General features: G+C 35.6%; 1 protein-coding gene across 6 annotated transcripts in view; it reads left to right on the top strand.

The window, feature by feature from the left end:
- Window positions 1-17,569, top strand: part of KCNK2 (potassium two pore domain channel subfamily K member 2) — a 172,909-nt gene that overhangs the window by 72,155 nt on the left and 83,185 nt on the right. For all 6 annotated transcript variants that reach the window (XM_033094111.1, XM_033094112.1, XM_033094113.1 and 3 more), the window contains exon 3: window positions 13,469-13,586. In XM_033094111.1, the coding sequence (XP_032950002.1) occupies window positions 13,469-13,586 (118 nt within the window). The remainder of the gene's footprint in view (window positions 1-13,468; window positions 13,587-17,569) is intronic.

Raw genomic sequence — 17,569 nt, 5'->3', positions numbered from 1 at the left:
ATCCGTGAAATGGTCTCCTTAATAAGACAAGTGCCCATCAGACACCCAACAAAATTTTTACAACATTATTGATTATATTCCCCAAACTGTCTTTCATTTCTTAAATAATAAGACTTGCATGTTAAAATTACCCCTCGATTCATGGGCTGCAGAATGGATGCTGTCTTAGCAGACATGAAAACAACATTAATCTCATTGTACATCTTCATCAGAGCTCTTGGGTGACCAGGTGCACTTCCAGTGAGCAATGATATTTTGAAAGAAATCTTTTTTTCTGAGCAGTAGATCTCAGCAGTGACTTAAAATATTCAGTAAACCATGTTGTAAACAGATGTGCTGTCATCTAGGCTTTTTTTATTCCACTTACGGAGCACAGGCAGAGGGTTTTCAGAATGGTAAATGAGCATTGGCTTCAACTTAAAGTCACCAGCTGCATTAGCCCCTAACAAGAGAGTCAGCCTGTCCTTTGAGGCTTTGAAGACAGGCATTGACTTCTCTCCAGCAATGAAAGTTCTAGATGGCATCTTCTTCCAATATAAGGCTGAAAGTCTACATTGAAAGTCGGTTGTTTAGTGCAGCCCTCCTCATAAATTATCTTAGCGGAATCTTCTGGATCACTGGCTGCCGCTCCTACATCAGCATTTGCTGCTTCACTTTGCACTTTCGTGTTATGGAGACAGCTTCTTTCATAACTCTCCTGACCCAAACTCTGCCAGCTTCACACGTTTCTTGTGCAGCCTCCTTACCTCTCTCAGGCTTCACAGAATTTAAAAGAGTTAGGGCCTTTTGCTTGATTAGGCTTTGGCTTAAGGGAATGTTGTCACTGGTATGATCTTTTATCCAGAATCAGCAATATGGTTGTTTTGCTTTCTTATCATTTGTGTATTCACTGGGGTAGCACTTTCAATTTCCTTCAAGAATTTTTCCTTTGTATTCACAACTTGGCTAACCGTTTGACACGAAGAGCCTAGCTTTTGGTCTATCTCGGCTTTTGACATGCCTTCCTCACTGAGCTTAATCATTTCTAGCTTTTGACTTAACGTGAGAGATGCGTGAGTCTTTCTTTCACTTGAACACTTTGAAGCCATTGTGGGTTATAGGCCTAATTTCAATGTTGTTGTGTCTCAGGGAACAGGGAGGCCAGAGGAGAGGGGGAGAAAGGCCCTCTGCTGGCCGCTAGAGCAATCAGAACACACACAACATTCATGCATTGTTTGCTGGACGTGGTTCACGGTGCCCCAAAGCAATTACAATAGTACCATCCAAGATCACTGAACACAGATCACCATCACCGTAGCAAATACAGTAATAATGAAAAAGTTTGAAATATTGTGAGAAATACCAATATGTGGCACAGAGACACGAAATGAGCAAGTATGTTGAAAAAACGGCACCAAAAGACCTGCTTGACACAGGGTTGCCACAAACCTTCAATTTAAAAAAAAAAAAATGCAGTATCTGTGAAGTGCAATAAAGTAAAGTACAGTAAAGCAAGGCATGTCTGTAAATGGTCCGCTATGGATATACATGTGAATAACTGGGGGAAGGCATTCCAGGTAGAGGGGAGAGTGAGTGCAAAGGCCCAGAAGCAGGCATATTCTTGGCAGAGAAGCCACACAGTTAGAAGGAATGAATGAAAGGTAAATTTATATGAAAAAAGACTAGAGAAGTAACAGGGGCTTAGATGCTGTAGGGCCTTGTAAATCAGTGTAAGGGATCTCGGGTTTTACTTGGAGTAGCTAATAGGACCATGGAAGGCCTTTGAGTGAAGAAGGGGCATGATCTCACTTACAACTTAAAGGGATCTCTGTGATTGTCCTGTGAGAAATAGTGTACAGGTGGACAAAGTTGGGATCCACTGCAAGAACCCAGGGGGAGATGGTGGTGGTTTGGATGAGGACAGAAGTAGTGAATGTGATGAGCTGTGATCAACTTGGGATATTTCAAAGGGAAAGCTAACAGTTTTGATGTGAGGTATGAGAGAAAGAAGTCAATGATGATTCATAGGTTTTGGACCTGAAGAACGGTAAAATTTCCAGTTAATGAGATAGGAAAAAAGTAAGATGGAGCAGGTTTCAGGGAGGAGCTCAAGAGTTCGATTTGGCATATGGTTGGTTTGAATTGCCTTTCAGATATCCAAGCACGGGAGTGGTCCAGGGTGAAGAATACATCTAGGAGTAATCAGTATGTGGGTGATATTTAAAGCCTTGAGTCTAAATGAAATCACCCAAGAGTGTGGATGGATAGAGAGGAACAGAACCAGGGGCTCAAAAGTGAGGGGCATGAGACAGCAGTCAGGGAGATTGGAGGAAAACTAGAGAGCATGGTATTCTATGAGCCAAGTGAAGACATGTTATAAGTGGGAGAGATTATCTATGTCAAATGTTACTGCAAAATCTTACTCTCTTTACTATGATCTATACTATGCAATTGGTAATCAATTCTATATATTCATGATAGTGATTTTATGTATACTTAGAAATCAGTAACATGACACAAATAATTCTTGAGCAGTTAGCATTACTCTAAACACATAGGCTGTATGTAATACAATCATAAAAGCGAAGGTCTGATGACCATTTGGGATGCATTATACACCTGTGGATAAAATAGACAGGATATTCATTCAACCAGCTTCAAACTTATGAATGGATTCTTTAAAAAGAATTCACTTAGAAATGTATTTAGTGCTTGAAACCTTTAATGTATTTCCCATAGAAATAATATTATAAATGATAATTATGTCCAAAGCTAGGCAACCAAAGCTATAATACAACTAAACACCAAGACCTGACACTGAAACAATAAAAACAATTTTTAAATTATTTTTATTGTTTTTACTTATTGTCTTCATTTTGTTTTTATTATTTTTACTTATTGTGAACTAGTGATCCATTTAACCTCTCTATGCCTCAGCATTTGTGAAATATAAATGATACGCATCTGGTTTCTGTTAAGTGATACCATATTGATAATGGTCACAGGGTTATTTTTATGAGCTGGTGAAACACCTCAGGTCTTACACTTCTGGTTCCAAATAGTTATTTAAAGAGAGGTAGCTATCTAGAGGACACCCAGTACATGCACAGTCAGTGATTAAAAAGAAAAAGTGAGTGAGATTCAGATGTATTCAGTCATCTCCTGATGCGAATACTCTTCCTTCTCCATCCTTCCTCTGAACCCTCAAGAGACTCCATATTGCTTTACTGTGACTTCTCATTCTTCTCTCTCCCCGCCCAGTTTAAACACATTCTGCTTGTTCCATCAGCATAAACACATTTCTTGGTTTGAGGGGACCTGAGGGAAGGAGTTGTGAAGATCACTAAGGATGTTTGGCCCAACCTGGTGCTTCTCCGGGCTTTAGACCTATCTCCATTAAAGTCCGCCCTGGCAATAGTGTCTTCATATTCTGGGCCTCTGAGCAGAAAAGACCCTCTGGTCTCGTGCTTCTCATGTAGATTTGGGGGCATCTTCCCTTTCAAAGGTTGCTGTGCTCTGAAATGCTCTTGGGACTGGTATCCTGGTGTGAATGAAGATGAACAATACAGCATATGTGAGTGACTAATGTAGAAAACATGAGGAAAGATGCCAGGCTCGTTTTCAGGGCTGATGGTTGTGGTGTGACACTCTGAAGTCAGCCTGAGAGGTGCCTGAGGGAAGGGTTTAATTACATTTTTGTGCAATAACTACTGGACAGTTGTCAAAGGGTAGCTCTATCATTCCAGTTGGCTTGAAAAAGTCTTAAGAAATTCTATCAGGTTCCTGTTTCTCAACGAAATGGATTTCAACCAATTTAGTATTTACTATAACTGGTGAGTGTATGGGTGTGTAATTGAGAAAGACGGGGGAAACTTGGAGAAAAGCTAAGACAGGAGGAGTGTGAATCACTACATTTCGGGAAGTTATTCACATACTATTTTTGCAGTCTTGATTTAGTGACATTGAACCAAGAAATATAAACATATTAAACAGTTTGTAAGACTTTCTTTTCTCTGTGTAATGTTAGCAAGTCATTAGTAAATTTACTCCGCAGTGCAGCAAGAAATTTTACCTGGAACCGGAAAGCACAGAAATTGATTGTCGGCTTATTTAATGGCAATGAGTCAATGCAGATGAAGTGAGAAGCACATACATTGTATAGGGCCTGAGCCAGAGGAACTGTCTATCAGAATATTTGAGGAATATTATAGTCTTGTGACATTTGGCCCTATTGATGACTAATTGGGGTTGTGGGAAGGTTGATGTATTCAAAGACAAATTGGGTTAACTGGCCACTTTGTTGGTAGTGTGTGCCTACAGAACCTGAGATTTTCAATCCTTGTTATGATCTTTTAATTACATATTCAGGAAGAACGGGAAAAAATCATTTTTAGGACAGGAAAAAAAAATCATTTGTTTTTGAACCCTATAAAACCTATTTAAACTTGTATCTGTTATGGAAGTATAGGCTTCATTGTAGTGGGAAATCAAATGAGTAGAGATCAGTGACATTCTATTGAGAAAGTCAACAGAATCTCCAAATTTGGGAATTCTATGGATGCATGTAATTGACAGAGTAAAACTCCCTTTGTTCCATTTTAGGCTATTTGTTTTCTCATCAGTTTAGAACTTCAGGCATTAAAAACAGTGCATGAATAAGTGCTGGTTAATGTGGTAGGCTTTAGGCAAAATGGTATAAAAATTTTATCTTCGATGCTCTGTCTCCTTGATCTCAGTCTTCTGCCTACACAAATCCTATTTTAAGGACACCTTCTTTTCAAAGAACTTCCTAGAGAGAGTGACTGTACATTGTATTAAGTTCCTATTTTATTCTTCTAGAACTGTCTCTTCTTTGTTATCTAAGCAACCTTTATCTTTTTCCCTTCTATTTGCCCTTTTGTTTCTTTCTGATTCTATCTCCTTTCACCATATTTTTCTTTTATTTATCTTTTCCCCTGACTTATGCTGAGGTGCAAGGGGTCCAGAAAGACAGACAGAGATTAATATTCTGACAGAATATTAATGCACCATAGAATAATATGGAATCTAGGAAAACTCATGAAAACGTGTACAGTTGGGGAAATGCAGAATGCAGTGTGGGGCCTTCACATGTATTTGTCTGGCTCCTTCGGTGTTGCAGGGACTCATGGGTCTTGACTACGTTTTATCCTTTCTGCACCACAGTGTCATTTCATGCAGGCCTCAAAGAATAACAGAATTTCAGTGTTTCAAGTTCAGTCCTTGTCTGATGCATAAATCATCTCTAAAACAACTTCGGTGGTCACTGCACTTGGATGCTGTTATACAAGTCCATTGAATGATAAAGAAATGATTATGTAAATTATGTTACATGTATCTACTTAGACAGATATTGATGACTATGAAGTGAGATATTGATGACTTCAAAATGCCTTGTTATATGAAACATGCTTGTCATATGAAAATAGTTGAAAGCAGATTTAATGATTATAACTATTAACAAAACAAAAAATGGAATATACGTATGTTGCAGAAAACTATTTGATGGACTGTGAGTGATTTTTTCATTCTTATTTTTCCAAATGTCCAATAATAAAATTTATATATCAGACAAGGACTGAACTTTTGTGATTAAAAAAATCCTTCAAAGTGTTTATAACCAGGGGAGACAGCCCTAATACCCAGCAGAACACTTGCTTCCAACCCTGTTGATGACATCCCCCTCCAACCAGCTCTCAGTGGTTCCCTACTTTGGATTTTAAGCTTTTGTTTCTACTAATAGGAAATAAATTTACACTTTCAAAAGAGCAAGAAAAGAGCTGTACACTTCATTAGCCTGTATAAAAATAGCTTTGACATGCAATGGGATAACTTCTAAATAAAAGGAAAGACACGAGCAGATAATGGAGATACTGTATATACTTTTCGAGGTGCTTTCGAAGGTCTGGTGTGAAGAAACTGCTAAGAAGGAAATGCTACCCTTTTTAAGGTATAAGAATTATATTATTATTATTATTATTTTTAAGGATTCTTCTTTGTAAGATTTTCTAATTAATGTGTGGTTAAACTGAGGTCATACATTCCTTGGAAACACATTCAAGGACTCTGAAAGCCTTTTTAAGAAACCATGAAATAGATTTTTGATTCAAATTGTTTCCAACAAAAACAATAGATTAAAAACATGATACCATATTGCCTTGCTCACTTAAAAGATATACTCTGGGGAAACCTTGAAAACTTGCTTCTTTACCAGACTCTAAAGATAGAATGATTTAATCACCCGTGTTCTGTATAAAATATGCAAATGTACTACTCCATCTTTTTTTCTCTACATGAAAGCAGAAATATATTTTTTTAAAAGAAAAAGCTTATTGATGTTAGATTTAGAAAATCTAACCTTTGCCAATACTTAACAACAGTCCATTTAACTATACAATATAATTGTGGGATTTCTCTTTTTTGGATTTATGTAGATGTCTCTGTTTTTCTTGACCAAAAGAAAAAAAAAATCAAAAAAAAAAAAAACAAGTGCCATTTGTATATAGCTATAGAATTACTGAAAAACTAAGTTACATGTAATGCGTCTCAAGTTCATTTATCCAATTGGAGGCTCAAATATATATTAGTATGGGATATTTGATATTTGTATATTCACCATTTGAAATGGTGAATATGCAAATTTATTTCTGCAAAATGTAATCATATTAAATATTAGATAATATCCTTTGATTTATCAGATATACGCAAAATTGGACACAACTTGAATATGCAATAAGAATTCAATAATTAGTCCATGTTTTCTCAGAATAGCATTCTCAGACGTATAGGGTTTTTCTTAAACTAACAAGTATATATGCCTCACAGTAGAACTATACAATTATAATAGATTGATTTGTTATTCACAGGCTCCTGCTTATGGGAATTAACTTTAATGCTGCAATAACATCACACAGCAATGAAATTTAGAACGTTTAACACACTAGCCATGAAAACATAAGTACATTCTTTTGCATGCTAATATAAAGTTGTCCTTTTGTAGGCTAAAAAGTGCTTGGATATTGGCAATTTTATATCGTTCAACCTAGTATTATCATTAGCTGAGAGCTGTACTGGAAGATTCTGGTGGAATAACATGCCAATATGATGTGGCTTTCAAGAAGTTGTTCGCTCCCTTGCTGGATTGTCCATGGTCCCAAGTGGTACTCTCACAGAATTAATACCTCATGCAAAGAAGCCAATGGCACTGCTTTAGTTTCCAGGATACCATGAAAGGACACAAAGGTGAAGACTATGAGTTTGGTTTCTGGGGATTTTCCCCAGTGGTACAAAGGATATGCCGTGGGATGCCTTTGTATGTAAGGTTACAATAAAGCCCTAGAATGCTGCTTCTCGGCTAAACCTAATTTGATACCTATGTATAATGGTCCAAGAAGCAGACCGTGTGATGAAGACTACTACATGCCACTGACATTAGAGGAGAAGCTTCTTGTGCAAATGATGTCTATAAATAACATTTCAGACTGATAGAGCCAATAAAGAGAAAAAAAACCCGACACACTGAGAAATGGATAAGAAAATGTGACTCCTGATTGGTTAAAATATGCCAATCAAGGTTGCCTAGGCTCCACCAGTGCTGTATGTAACTTCTTAGCCTTAAGAGTAAAGGCCATTTTGAGATACTCTCTGGTTTTATTGGCAGGACCTTTCAAAGCAGTTCTCATCATCTGGCATGAGGTAATCATGCTGTTGACACATAGCCAGAGGATTAAGGATGAGATGCATAAGGATCCCGCCGCCTTTGGCAACAGTACTCATACATTGCTGCATGTTATTGATAGATGAAGATCATTTTTGTGGTGTAACAGTAAAGAATAATGTTACCTACCATTATATCTTCCCACAAAGCTCTTTGGCAGTGAGGGCCTCATTTATTATTTTGCTTGTCTCGTTATGAATTCTTCAAGTCTTTCACAATAATCTTGCTTACTTGGTTGAAGAGGTCAGATGCAGTGTTCTGAATCTGTGATTTGATTCCTTCCCTAAAGACTACCCTCCTCTCAGGGTAAAATTAGTTTCCCCAAGGAAATAATGGCAAAAAAAAAAAAAAAAAGAAAGATATATAATCGTGCATTAGAGAAATTTGGCAAGAGAATACTTTTGTTACTTATGTTACTCTTCTAGAAACTGTGTAATTATACAGATTTCAGTATAATTATAACTGGATTTGGCCATTATACCAATTTATTGGAAATACTGTCCCTTTTCAAAGGAGGAATAAATGAGATCAATCAAGTATCTAGTTAAAAGTAGTGGTCATTGAACTAGTTGCATATATATCATTGTTGTAACCCAATTAGGTGTTAACACCTTGTACCAGTGGTTTAAAATTTTTATATCACTGAAAATTTTCAAATTATTGTGACTCTACTTTTAGGATTATAGGTATGATAACATAATTTAATGAAATCCTGATTGTGAAATTAACAAGAGGAATTTGTGGAAGGCATCCAGAACATTCTGTATTGTTTTGGTGAACGTGAACATCTGAGCAGCTGAGGAGAGGAAGAACAAGTGAAATCAGAACTTCTGGTGTCACTTACATTTTAAGATCCACAATATAACCTACTCTGAAAACAGTGTATTGTTCAGGCCTTCCCTGGGGTTGCTTTTCCTTCAATGAAAAAAATGGCTAGTCAAATACTTTATAATACATGAACAAAAAAGTTGTTCCTGGGAATTGGACTCTCAGGGGCATTTTTATGACTGTCAGTGATTGCCTTGAGTTCCAAGGCTGTGCTAATTTCATGTGACTACAAATAAGTATCTTATCAGTGTTTGGTGTTCAGGCTGATTATAGTTTCAAAATGCCAGATGAACTGCCAGACAAACTTCTTACGATTCAAGAATGCACAAATACACAGTAGAACGCTGTGAACTTTGATTTTAAAGCCGTCATTGTCATGGAAACTAAGATTTTTCATAATTTTATAAGTAATTACCTCTATCCTCTCGGAGTATAAGCCTTTTCGAGTTCTATTTCTTAAGTTCAAGCTCATAGTCTTGACTAGAACCATGTATTTAACTTCTTTTCCTTAGTGCACACTGTACGATTGCCTATAAACCGAAGAGGAAAAATGAATGTGAATCCAATCAAGCTTATCTTATACTATTTCTATTGTAGAGTTTAAGTTTGCACGCCCTTCCTTAGTCAATACTTCAGGTAATCATTTTACAATGAAATGCATAGGATGCACATTCCCTTTACCTTAACCTAAACAATTCCACTTATTCATAAGTTGTCAGCATGACTTGACTGTCGACCAAAGTTGTCTTTAATGGAAAAGTGAATTTTTATTATTGATGAAGTGATTGTTACTTTAATTGCATAATATGACCCTTGCAGAGACAGTTCTCATGAAGGCGTCTGTTAATGTTGAAATTACAGACTTTTAGATCTCTGTCAGTGCATTTGCCAACGGCATTCAGTTTCCTGTGGATGTTGACCAAGAGCCCTTGTACAAAAATATAGAAAACATTTACAAGAATATTCCAAAAAAGAGGACTTCCTGGTAGACTCATTCTCATAATGATTTGACATATTCCCAGTTCCATCTCAAGCCTCTGTTGCAATAATTACAGCTCTGTGATAACTATTTACAACCCACACATTGCCAGACGTTACTGTTTCTAAGTCTACATTTGCTTCTTTTGCATTTAAATAATTTGTGGACCTTATCCAAGTGTCTGGGTAATGTTGCATCTCATCATTGACAAGCAAAAGAATGGGCTAAAATGAGTGTGCTGGCCATGAAAGATATATTAAGTCAATTGTTGGAGGAATTAGCTTGCTTCTAGTCAATAAAATAATTAATTTTAGTTACTGACGTGGAGTCTAAAGATGTGCCTTATCTTTTCTCCTCTGTGTCACCTTTTTTTTTTTTACTTCTCTTGCTTCCCCATTGCTTAGCACCATAAAGAATTGATACATATTTTTGAATAAATGAATGTGTTGAAGAAATGTCTGTAAAATACAAAAAAATTCTTTGGAAGCAATTATAATCTGTCTAAATCTCAATACTCCCATTCCTTGATTTTTACTGGAAGCATTAGTTTTTCCTGGGAGTTACAAAGCTAGAGATCACCGAGCCTGTGCTCACAATGTGTGTGCACGTCCCATGTATGTTTGTTCCTATTGTAAGATATTTCCAAAGACATTTTTAGATTTTTAAGTTTTATTTATCTGTCTTTTTTATTTTCTTTCTCTCATAATCCATTTTCTCGCCAACAGTCAGTATGTTTAGTGATAAAGCACTGAAGCCATTGAGGATTTTATGTGACAGAAAACACAGAAGTCTGCTCTCATTGTTTTTATTTAACATTGCTTTGGAAATACTGGCTAGTGTAATGAGAGATGAAAAATAATCAAACATAGCTATTGAAAGATGCAGAGATAAAATGTCATTATTTGTGAACTATAAGCTTGCTTGCTTTGGATTTCCAGGTAGAAAACAAAATCAAACAAATAAGTATAGAGAAGTGGTTCTTAAGATATGGTCCCAAGACCCTCTCAGAGGTTTGATGAGGTCAAAGCTATTTTCTTAGTAAAACTAAGATGTTTTTGCCTTTCTCACTCTTATTGCCTCATGAGTGTACAGTGGTATTTTCTAGAGGCTATTTGATGTGCTTTCCCAATAGATTGCAGAAGCATATATTAGAATCTGACTGTTTTCTAGTAAGCCAGATATTTAAGAGATTTATAAAATTGTAAAACAGTGCCTCTCTTCTCACTATTTAAATATATGTCTGTCAAACAAATGAGAAACAAGAACTCATAGACACAGACAATAGTTTAGTGGTTACCAGAGGATAAGGGGTGTCGGGGGGGAGATGAGGGTAAGGGGGATCAAATATATGGTGATGGAAGGAGAACTGACTCCGGGTGGTGAACACACAATGGGATTTATAGATGATGTAATACAGAATTGTACACCTGAAATCTATGTAATTTTACTAACAATTGTCACCCCAATAAATTAAAAAAATATATATATATGTCTGTCTTGGAAAACAATTATTTTTCATAATATTAAGTAAGTTACGTTAATATATAATGGGCTTATTGTTATTTTTACATGAATTAATCAAAACATTTTGAAAATTAGAAATTCAAATATATAAATTTAATAGTTATAACTCACATATACAAAAGCTCCTTGATATTTTCAATAATTTTTGAGATTGTAAAGTTGGTTTGAAATAAAATATTTGAGAATAAGGGCTGCAGCGAATGGGCAATATATATTTGTGTATATAGTAGCAATAGCAGTTATAATTTAAAGTTGAAAATAAATATCTAAGAATAACCTTACAGACCTATCTGAACTATATAAAAATACTCTTTTAGGATATTAAAGGAGACTCAATAAATGGAAATTCACACTATGTCCTTTGATGGGAAGTTTCACTATTACAATAGTGTTTATTCTCCTTAATTAATTTATAGGTTTCATATATATCCAGAAATGGAAATACGTTAAACCCATGGAAATAAAAATTTCGATAAATTTAACTAAATGATTCTAAAGTTTATGAAAGAATAATAGGTTAGTAACTTCAAAAAAGACATTTTTAAAAGATACCTAATCAGGGAAACCTGCCTTATATGATATTAAAGTTACAATAGAGAGTCAGATAATGAGAATCAGTTATCTCAAAACTAAGTTCATTATGTGCTCTGCATATATGTGCATACATATATATTTGTGTGCATTTCCTATATGATAAAAACATTAGTATTCAGCTTAATTCACAATAAAGGATATGTAAATGTAAACAACTTTATCAATTCAGTAAAGATAAAATCTTAATATTAGAGGCAATAGTATTGCTATGCATTCATAAATTGTTGGGAGGCAATTGTAAATTGTAGTAACTTCTTGGATAACTATTTGCTCCTATAAATCAATCAAGTGCTTTAAAATATTCATAATCTTTAATGTGGCAAATTTATTTCTCTCAATCTCTCCAGAGGATATATTCAGAAATGAAAAAATATTTATACACAAATTTGTTCCGTGCCCCAATTTTTAAAAAATTAGACATTTTAGAATAGCATATATGTCTATATATTGGGCAATGATTAAGTAAATATGGTAATGACAGGAAAAAGCTGTATACAGAGAATGTTAGGTAAGAATAGAGAATGCATTTAATATTATATATTTCATAAATCTAACTATGTAAAAAGTATAACAAAATGCCAGGAGTAGATATTTTAATACATTTACAGTGATTATCTCTGGATTCTGGAATTACAAATGATTTTATTATCCTCTTTATGCTTTTCTATGTTTTCCTTTTTTTTTTATAATAAACATATATCACTGTCTGTAAAGTAAATAAAAGCATTACAGTTCAATTAACTTTACACACAACTATTGAAGTTTTCATGTATAGATTACCACAGATCAGATGCATGAGATTTTATACTGCATTTCAGCCCTGGATTACCTCCTCTTTTCCTATCTGACAGTAACTTCCTTGGGTAGTGCCTCCATTTTCACAGAGTAGTTTTTGGCCACTCACCAGTAAACTATACAACCTTAAACAAGTAACTTTACCTCTCTTGGTCTTTAATTTCTTTGCCTATCAGATGAAGTTCCTTCCAATTTTAAAATCTGGACATTAAGTGATGAAGATTTCTAAAACTATATTTCCAGCAGAAACATCTTTTGCTACAATCTGTATGTCTTTTTTTTACTGCACATTTTCACCTAACATATTCTCTTCTATGTTTTGTGCTTCTGGACAAAATCTGATGATTGAAGAAGGGATTTTAATGTCGCCTTTCTCTCTCTTAGTCCTACTCACGGCAGCAGCTAGACCCTACTCTCTCTGTGAATATTGTTGACTGTCATCTCCAGGTTTTTAGAGGCACTCATTGTCATAGAATTTGTAAACATCTGTAAAGAGTCTAAGAAGATAGACATAAATGGACTGATTTAAGTTTGGTAGTGAATTGCTCTTGCTTTTTACTTCTCTTCTTAGCCTGTTTTGTTGGGTCTTATTGATATGTACTCTCCACACTATGCGCCGCCCACGCTTGGCTGCATGTTTAACATTCGAAATGATTAGCACTTTGGAAATACCTCTGTTTTTGGTGAAGCTATTATATGTTATTTAAGTTGTCGTTTGCCATCTGATACTTTAACTCTGTGGTGTTTACTAAAAAAAAAAAATTGCTATATTTAGTTGTTAATTCACTAAATATATGAATGGATGATGATATGAATGCATATTGATATAATAAGATAAGCAGATCCCTTCAGTTGATATCAAATATAATTTAACTTATTACATTTTTTTGTATAAAGTTTTAATCTATATTGTATACTTTAAATGAAAAAGCAATTGATTTTCCAATTAGTCATCTGGGGTGGAATATATGCTGTTTCACGTCTTCGTGTGATTCATGTGTACTGATAATTTTTTTTGTTTTTTTAACTTGCAGCAAATAGTGGCAGCAATAAATGCAGGGATTATACCATTAGGAAACACCTCCAATCAAATCAGTCACTGGGACTTGGGAAGTTCCTTCTTCTTTGCTGGCACTGTTATTACAACCATAGGTAGGAGACAACTTATTTTCTTTTTAAATTTTGGTATAGCTTGTGAGCTAAAATTCATTTGTTTGAATTTTTTTTTTTTTTTACACCATTGGTCAAAATGGTCTACTTAAGGTAGGAAACTAGATTTTAGTGAATTGATTTGGAAAAGAGGGTTTAAAGGTTGAAACAACAGAACAATGGAAATGAGTTAGTTATCATTTCAGAATACTGAGTTAAATTTAAAATACATACGAAACTCGAGAACAGTGCAGTTGAGTCATTTGACTAATGGATAGGGACATCGAGAAATGGCTTGAAATGTTGATTTTGGGGTGGGGGGCAAAGATTTAAAAAATTTCCCTCATCTTTGATTCTTTGGCATAAAAAGAAAAGATTTGAGTACAATATTGATTTTTTTCCATGGCTTGGTATCACCGTTTTCAATTTGTAAATTGTAACTCTACATTTCAACAGAGTGTTTCTGTTCTTATAAGTGTGTCTATTATAATTAGCTCAGGGATTTTCTTTCTATACATTGTTTTCTTTCCAGCACAAATGGGTACAAAATAAACACTGAAATAGGAGTGTCACAAAAAGAATTAAAGTTTAAACCCTTGCTGCTTTGCCTTTCCATCATGTTTGTTATAATGTTAAAACAAGAGTCACATGGTGGAATGCTGTCTCTTTTTCAGGCTTGACCATCCACATATTCATATCATGTGGGCAGCAGAATGGATACATGTAGACGACTTCTTTTACTCATTAGGTGCCCATTCTTGTAAATACAGACCCCACAGTGACAACTATGCTGTGGGGACTGAGAGGGATCACAACTGTCTTGCTTCGTGGAAGGATGTGGATTTGCAGCATCATTTTAAAGATAGGGAAGGAAATTGACCCATCACAGTTACAAAGGAATTTTAAATGGAAGAAAATATCTGTGCAAAAGGAAGTTCTTCCCTTCCACCTATGCTTGTGATGAGATTTCCTCTCAGGGGCTGATCTCTGATTTTGGGGTGTGAATTAAGATTTTTAAAGTTTTATTCTTTGATGTCACTGACAAATTATGAAGTGTATAAGGTTTTTCAAATCAGTACTTGATATCAAAATCCTAAATAAGAGAACATAGACAATTTATGGAGGACCTGGGGCTTAAAATTTTCCTTTGGGAAGAACTTGTAGTGTCCTGTCATTAAGTGAATCCACTGTAATGCCTCCGTATGCTAGATCACTTGCCAGTGAAATAAATACCTTAGTATGTTGATTTTTGTCTTTGTTAAGAGGTCAAGTCACTATGTTTACTCTTTCATTTCCATTAGCTAGGTCAAAAATTGTGTGGCTGTGAAAATCTGGAAGAATGGCAACCTTAATTTCTAACCATAATAATAGGCTAACTCTAAAGCTTAGACGTCTTGATCATTTCTACTATGGAAATGACTGTTTATTGTGTAAACTACTTAGAGTCTGGGAGGAAAAACAGCTAACAGACTGAGTGAAAATGGTTTGTTTCTGCCCAAGGAAAACTCAAAGGGCCAAGTTATAACTCATCATGACCGCCACTAAATGATTCCGCAAGAGACTTGGTCATTATGCTGACTTACTGTTGCATCGTGTGTTTATAAACTGTCTCATTTTTTGCATCCCAAATTCAGTAAGTTTTGCAGACATATACTTCAACACATGAAAAAAAATAAACCATTATTACCAGCTTCACCCCAAATTACAGCCATTAAGTACAGTAGCTGATTATTTAGGTTGTTTAGGTAGCTGCCTGACAGCCCAGATGTTCTACTCTTCTATCTCAGGCTTTAGTCTTAGGTGGATCAAGTCATTCTAGGTCATCCAAATTTATTCCTTGGTCTTTTACGCCTACGTCAAGGCCACCTCCTCAGACCTTGGACTAGATTATGGTTTCGGGCAGGATAAACTTTTTGGCCTCTTTCATAAGTGTGCATTCGACATCCAAATCATTACTCAATAAAATTCAAACTAGGATTATTAATACTATTAATGATAATCGTTGTGTGAACTTTGAAGTGGTGCTCAGCAATCACAGAAATTGTAACCTCTAGCACTAGCTGCATTGTATTAATCATTTAAAAATAGAACTTGAGACACTTCTGGAGAATAAATTGCGGTGGCTATTATAAGGTGCTTTGGACAGGCATTGCTTTATGGAGCTGCATTGGCTGCAGTTGTCCAGGGGTTTTCTATTGAACGTTATCAATTTGCCCAAGAAGCCAAAGGACCCCTTACTATTCATTGGAAATATGCCCAAGGGAAGTTCAATTATACAAAATGGAATATTAAAATGTAAGGCCTAATTTTAGAGAATCTCTTCATATGTCTATACACTCTTTCCAAAATCATAATCTTGCAAACCCTTCACAAATTCCATCCCCGAGTTGTACAGACTAAAATCCATTCTGGACTATTCCCTTTCTCTCATACCTCTCTCTCAGTCCATCAGTCAATCCTGTTGACTCTGCCTTTAAAGGAGATCCATAATTTAACTACTCACCATTCAAACTCCCACCATGTTGGTCCAAGACAGTATCATCTCAATGTCAGCGTCCTTGCAGAAAGAAACCTTCTGCTCAGAACTCTTCTGTGGTTTCCAACACAATCAGAGCGAAAACCATACTCCATTCCCTCTGTTACCTAGAAAGATGCAAGTTCTATAAGGTTAAGAGATTTTTATGTGTTTGCATCTTTCTGTATCCCCAATGTCTGACACAGAGTGGGTGCTTACTCTCTGTTTTTGGAATTAAAAACAAAGAGGCATTCTAAATGGTATGAACTGTGGCTTATTGGAAATTACATAACACTCAATGGATGCCTATTATACTAAATTCTTAGCTCTTTCAACAGATTTCATGGCTAACTCTTTTGTTTGTTCATTCATTGTTTCAACAAATAATAAAACACCATCACTCTGCTTCTATAAAACTAAGCGATAAATTACTGTAGCCTAAGTTGCATGCAGACCAGTCAGGGGGCCAATGGGCCAATGGTCATTTAGTGTAGAGTGTGACAAGTACATTTAAGAGCATTTAATGGGACTGAATAGGAGTGACACTTCAGATCAGTACTGAGATTGGTGGGTGGGTAAGAAAGGGGCAAGGAATACCTCCTTTCTTGTAGTAAGTGTTGTCTTAGTTGAGAGTGGAAAGAGAATTAGGAATTTTCCAGGTAAGTAAAGGTGCAACTCCAATTTTTGAAGCATCTGGAGTTCGTGTGGGAAAGATCAGGGGTCAGAGATAGTATGTTCTGTTTGATGTTGCAAGTTGCCTAGAACTGTTGATTGTAGTTGAGGGGATGCACCCTCAGGACCAGATAAATTAGTCAGTCAGTGTTGGAGCAGTGCTACTTCTGCCACCCCTGGGTGTGTAAGGAACATAGTCCCTACTTGCAATCCAATTTGCGAGATAAAATTTACACACATGAAATTACTGAAGAATCACAGAAATAAGTCTTGTATAATCAAATGTTATATGGAACAGTGGGTTTAAGTGCTATAAAACTTGAGGAAAGAGAAAGGACGTGTGGGCTGGAACTGGGAGGAAAGGCTGAATTTGAGAAATTGAATGTGAAGTAGGCTTTGGAGAAAATGTTTTGGTTTCAATCAATGGAGGGGAAAAGGTCTCCAAGTCTGTGAAATGGCTAAGGAAAAATGCAAAGACAGGAATGAACTTGATTTATTTTGAGGATACAAAAGTGTTTTTTTCTTAATTTACTTACTTTTGTTTATAAGTAAATTGTTTAAAGGAATAGTGGGAAATATTACTGACTCAGATGCAAAAAAAATTGAATATAACTTGATTTTTGTGAATTTTGGACCTACTACAAGACAGAACATGGATTTTTTTTTTTTTTTTGAAAGTGAAGTAACAGGTTAAAAGGGACATTAGAAGATGCATCTGTCAGGAAGAGGGAATGGGGAAGCCAATAGCCGAAAGGGCAATTAGAAGGCCATTTCAGTGACCGAAGGAAGGGGGCTGAGA

The sequence above is a fragment of the Rhinolophus ferrumequinum genome, chromosome 22 (genome assembly GCF_004115265.2).
Source record: "Rhinolophus ferrumequinum isolate MPI-CBG mRhiFer1 chromosome 22, mRhiFer1_v1.p, whole genome shotgun sequence".
NCBI lineage: Eukaryota > Metazoa > Chordata > Mammalia > Chiroptera > Rhinolophidae > Rhinolophus > Rhinolophus ferrumequinum.
The sequence above is the reverse complement of the archived record's forward strand: the minus strand, read 5'-3'. Positions and strand labels throughout refer to the sequence as shown.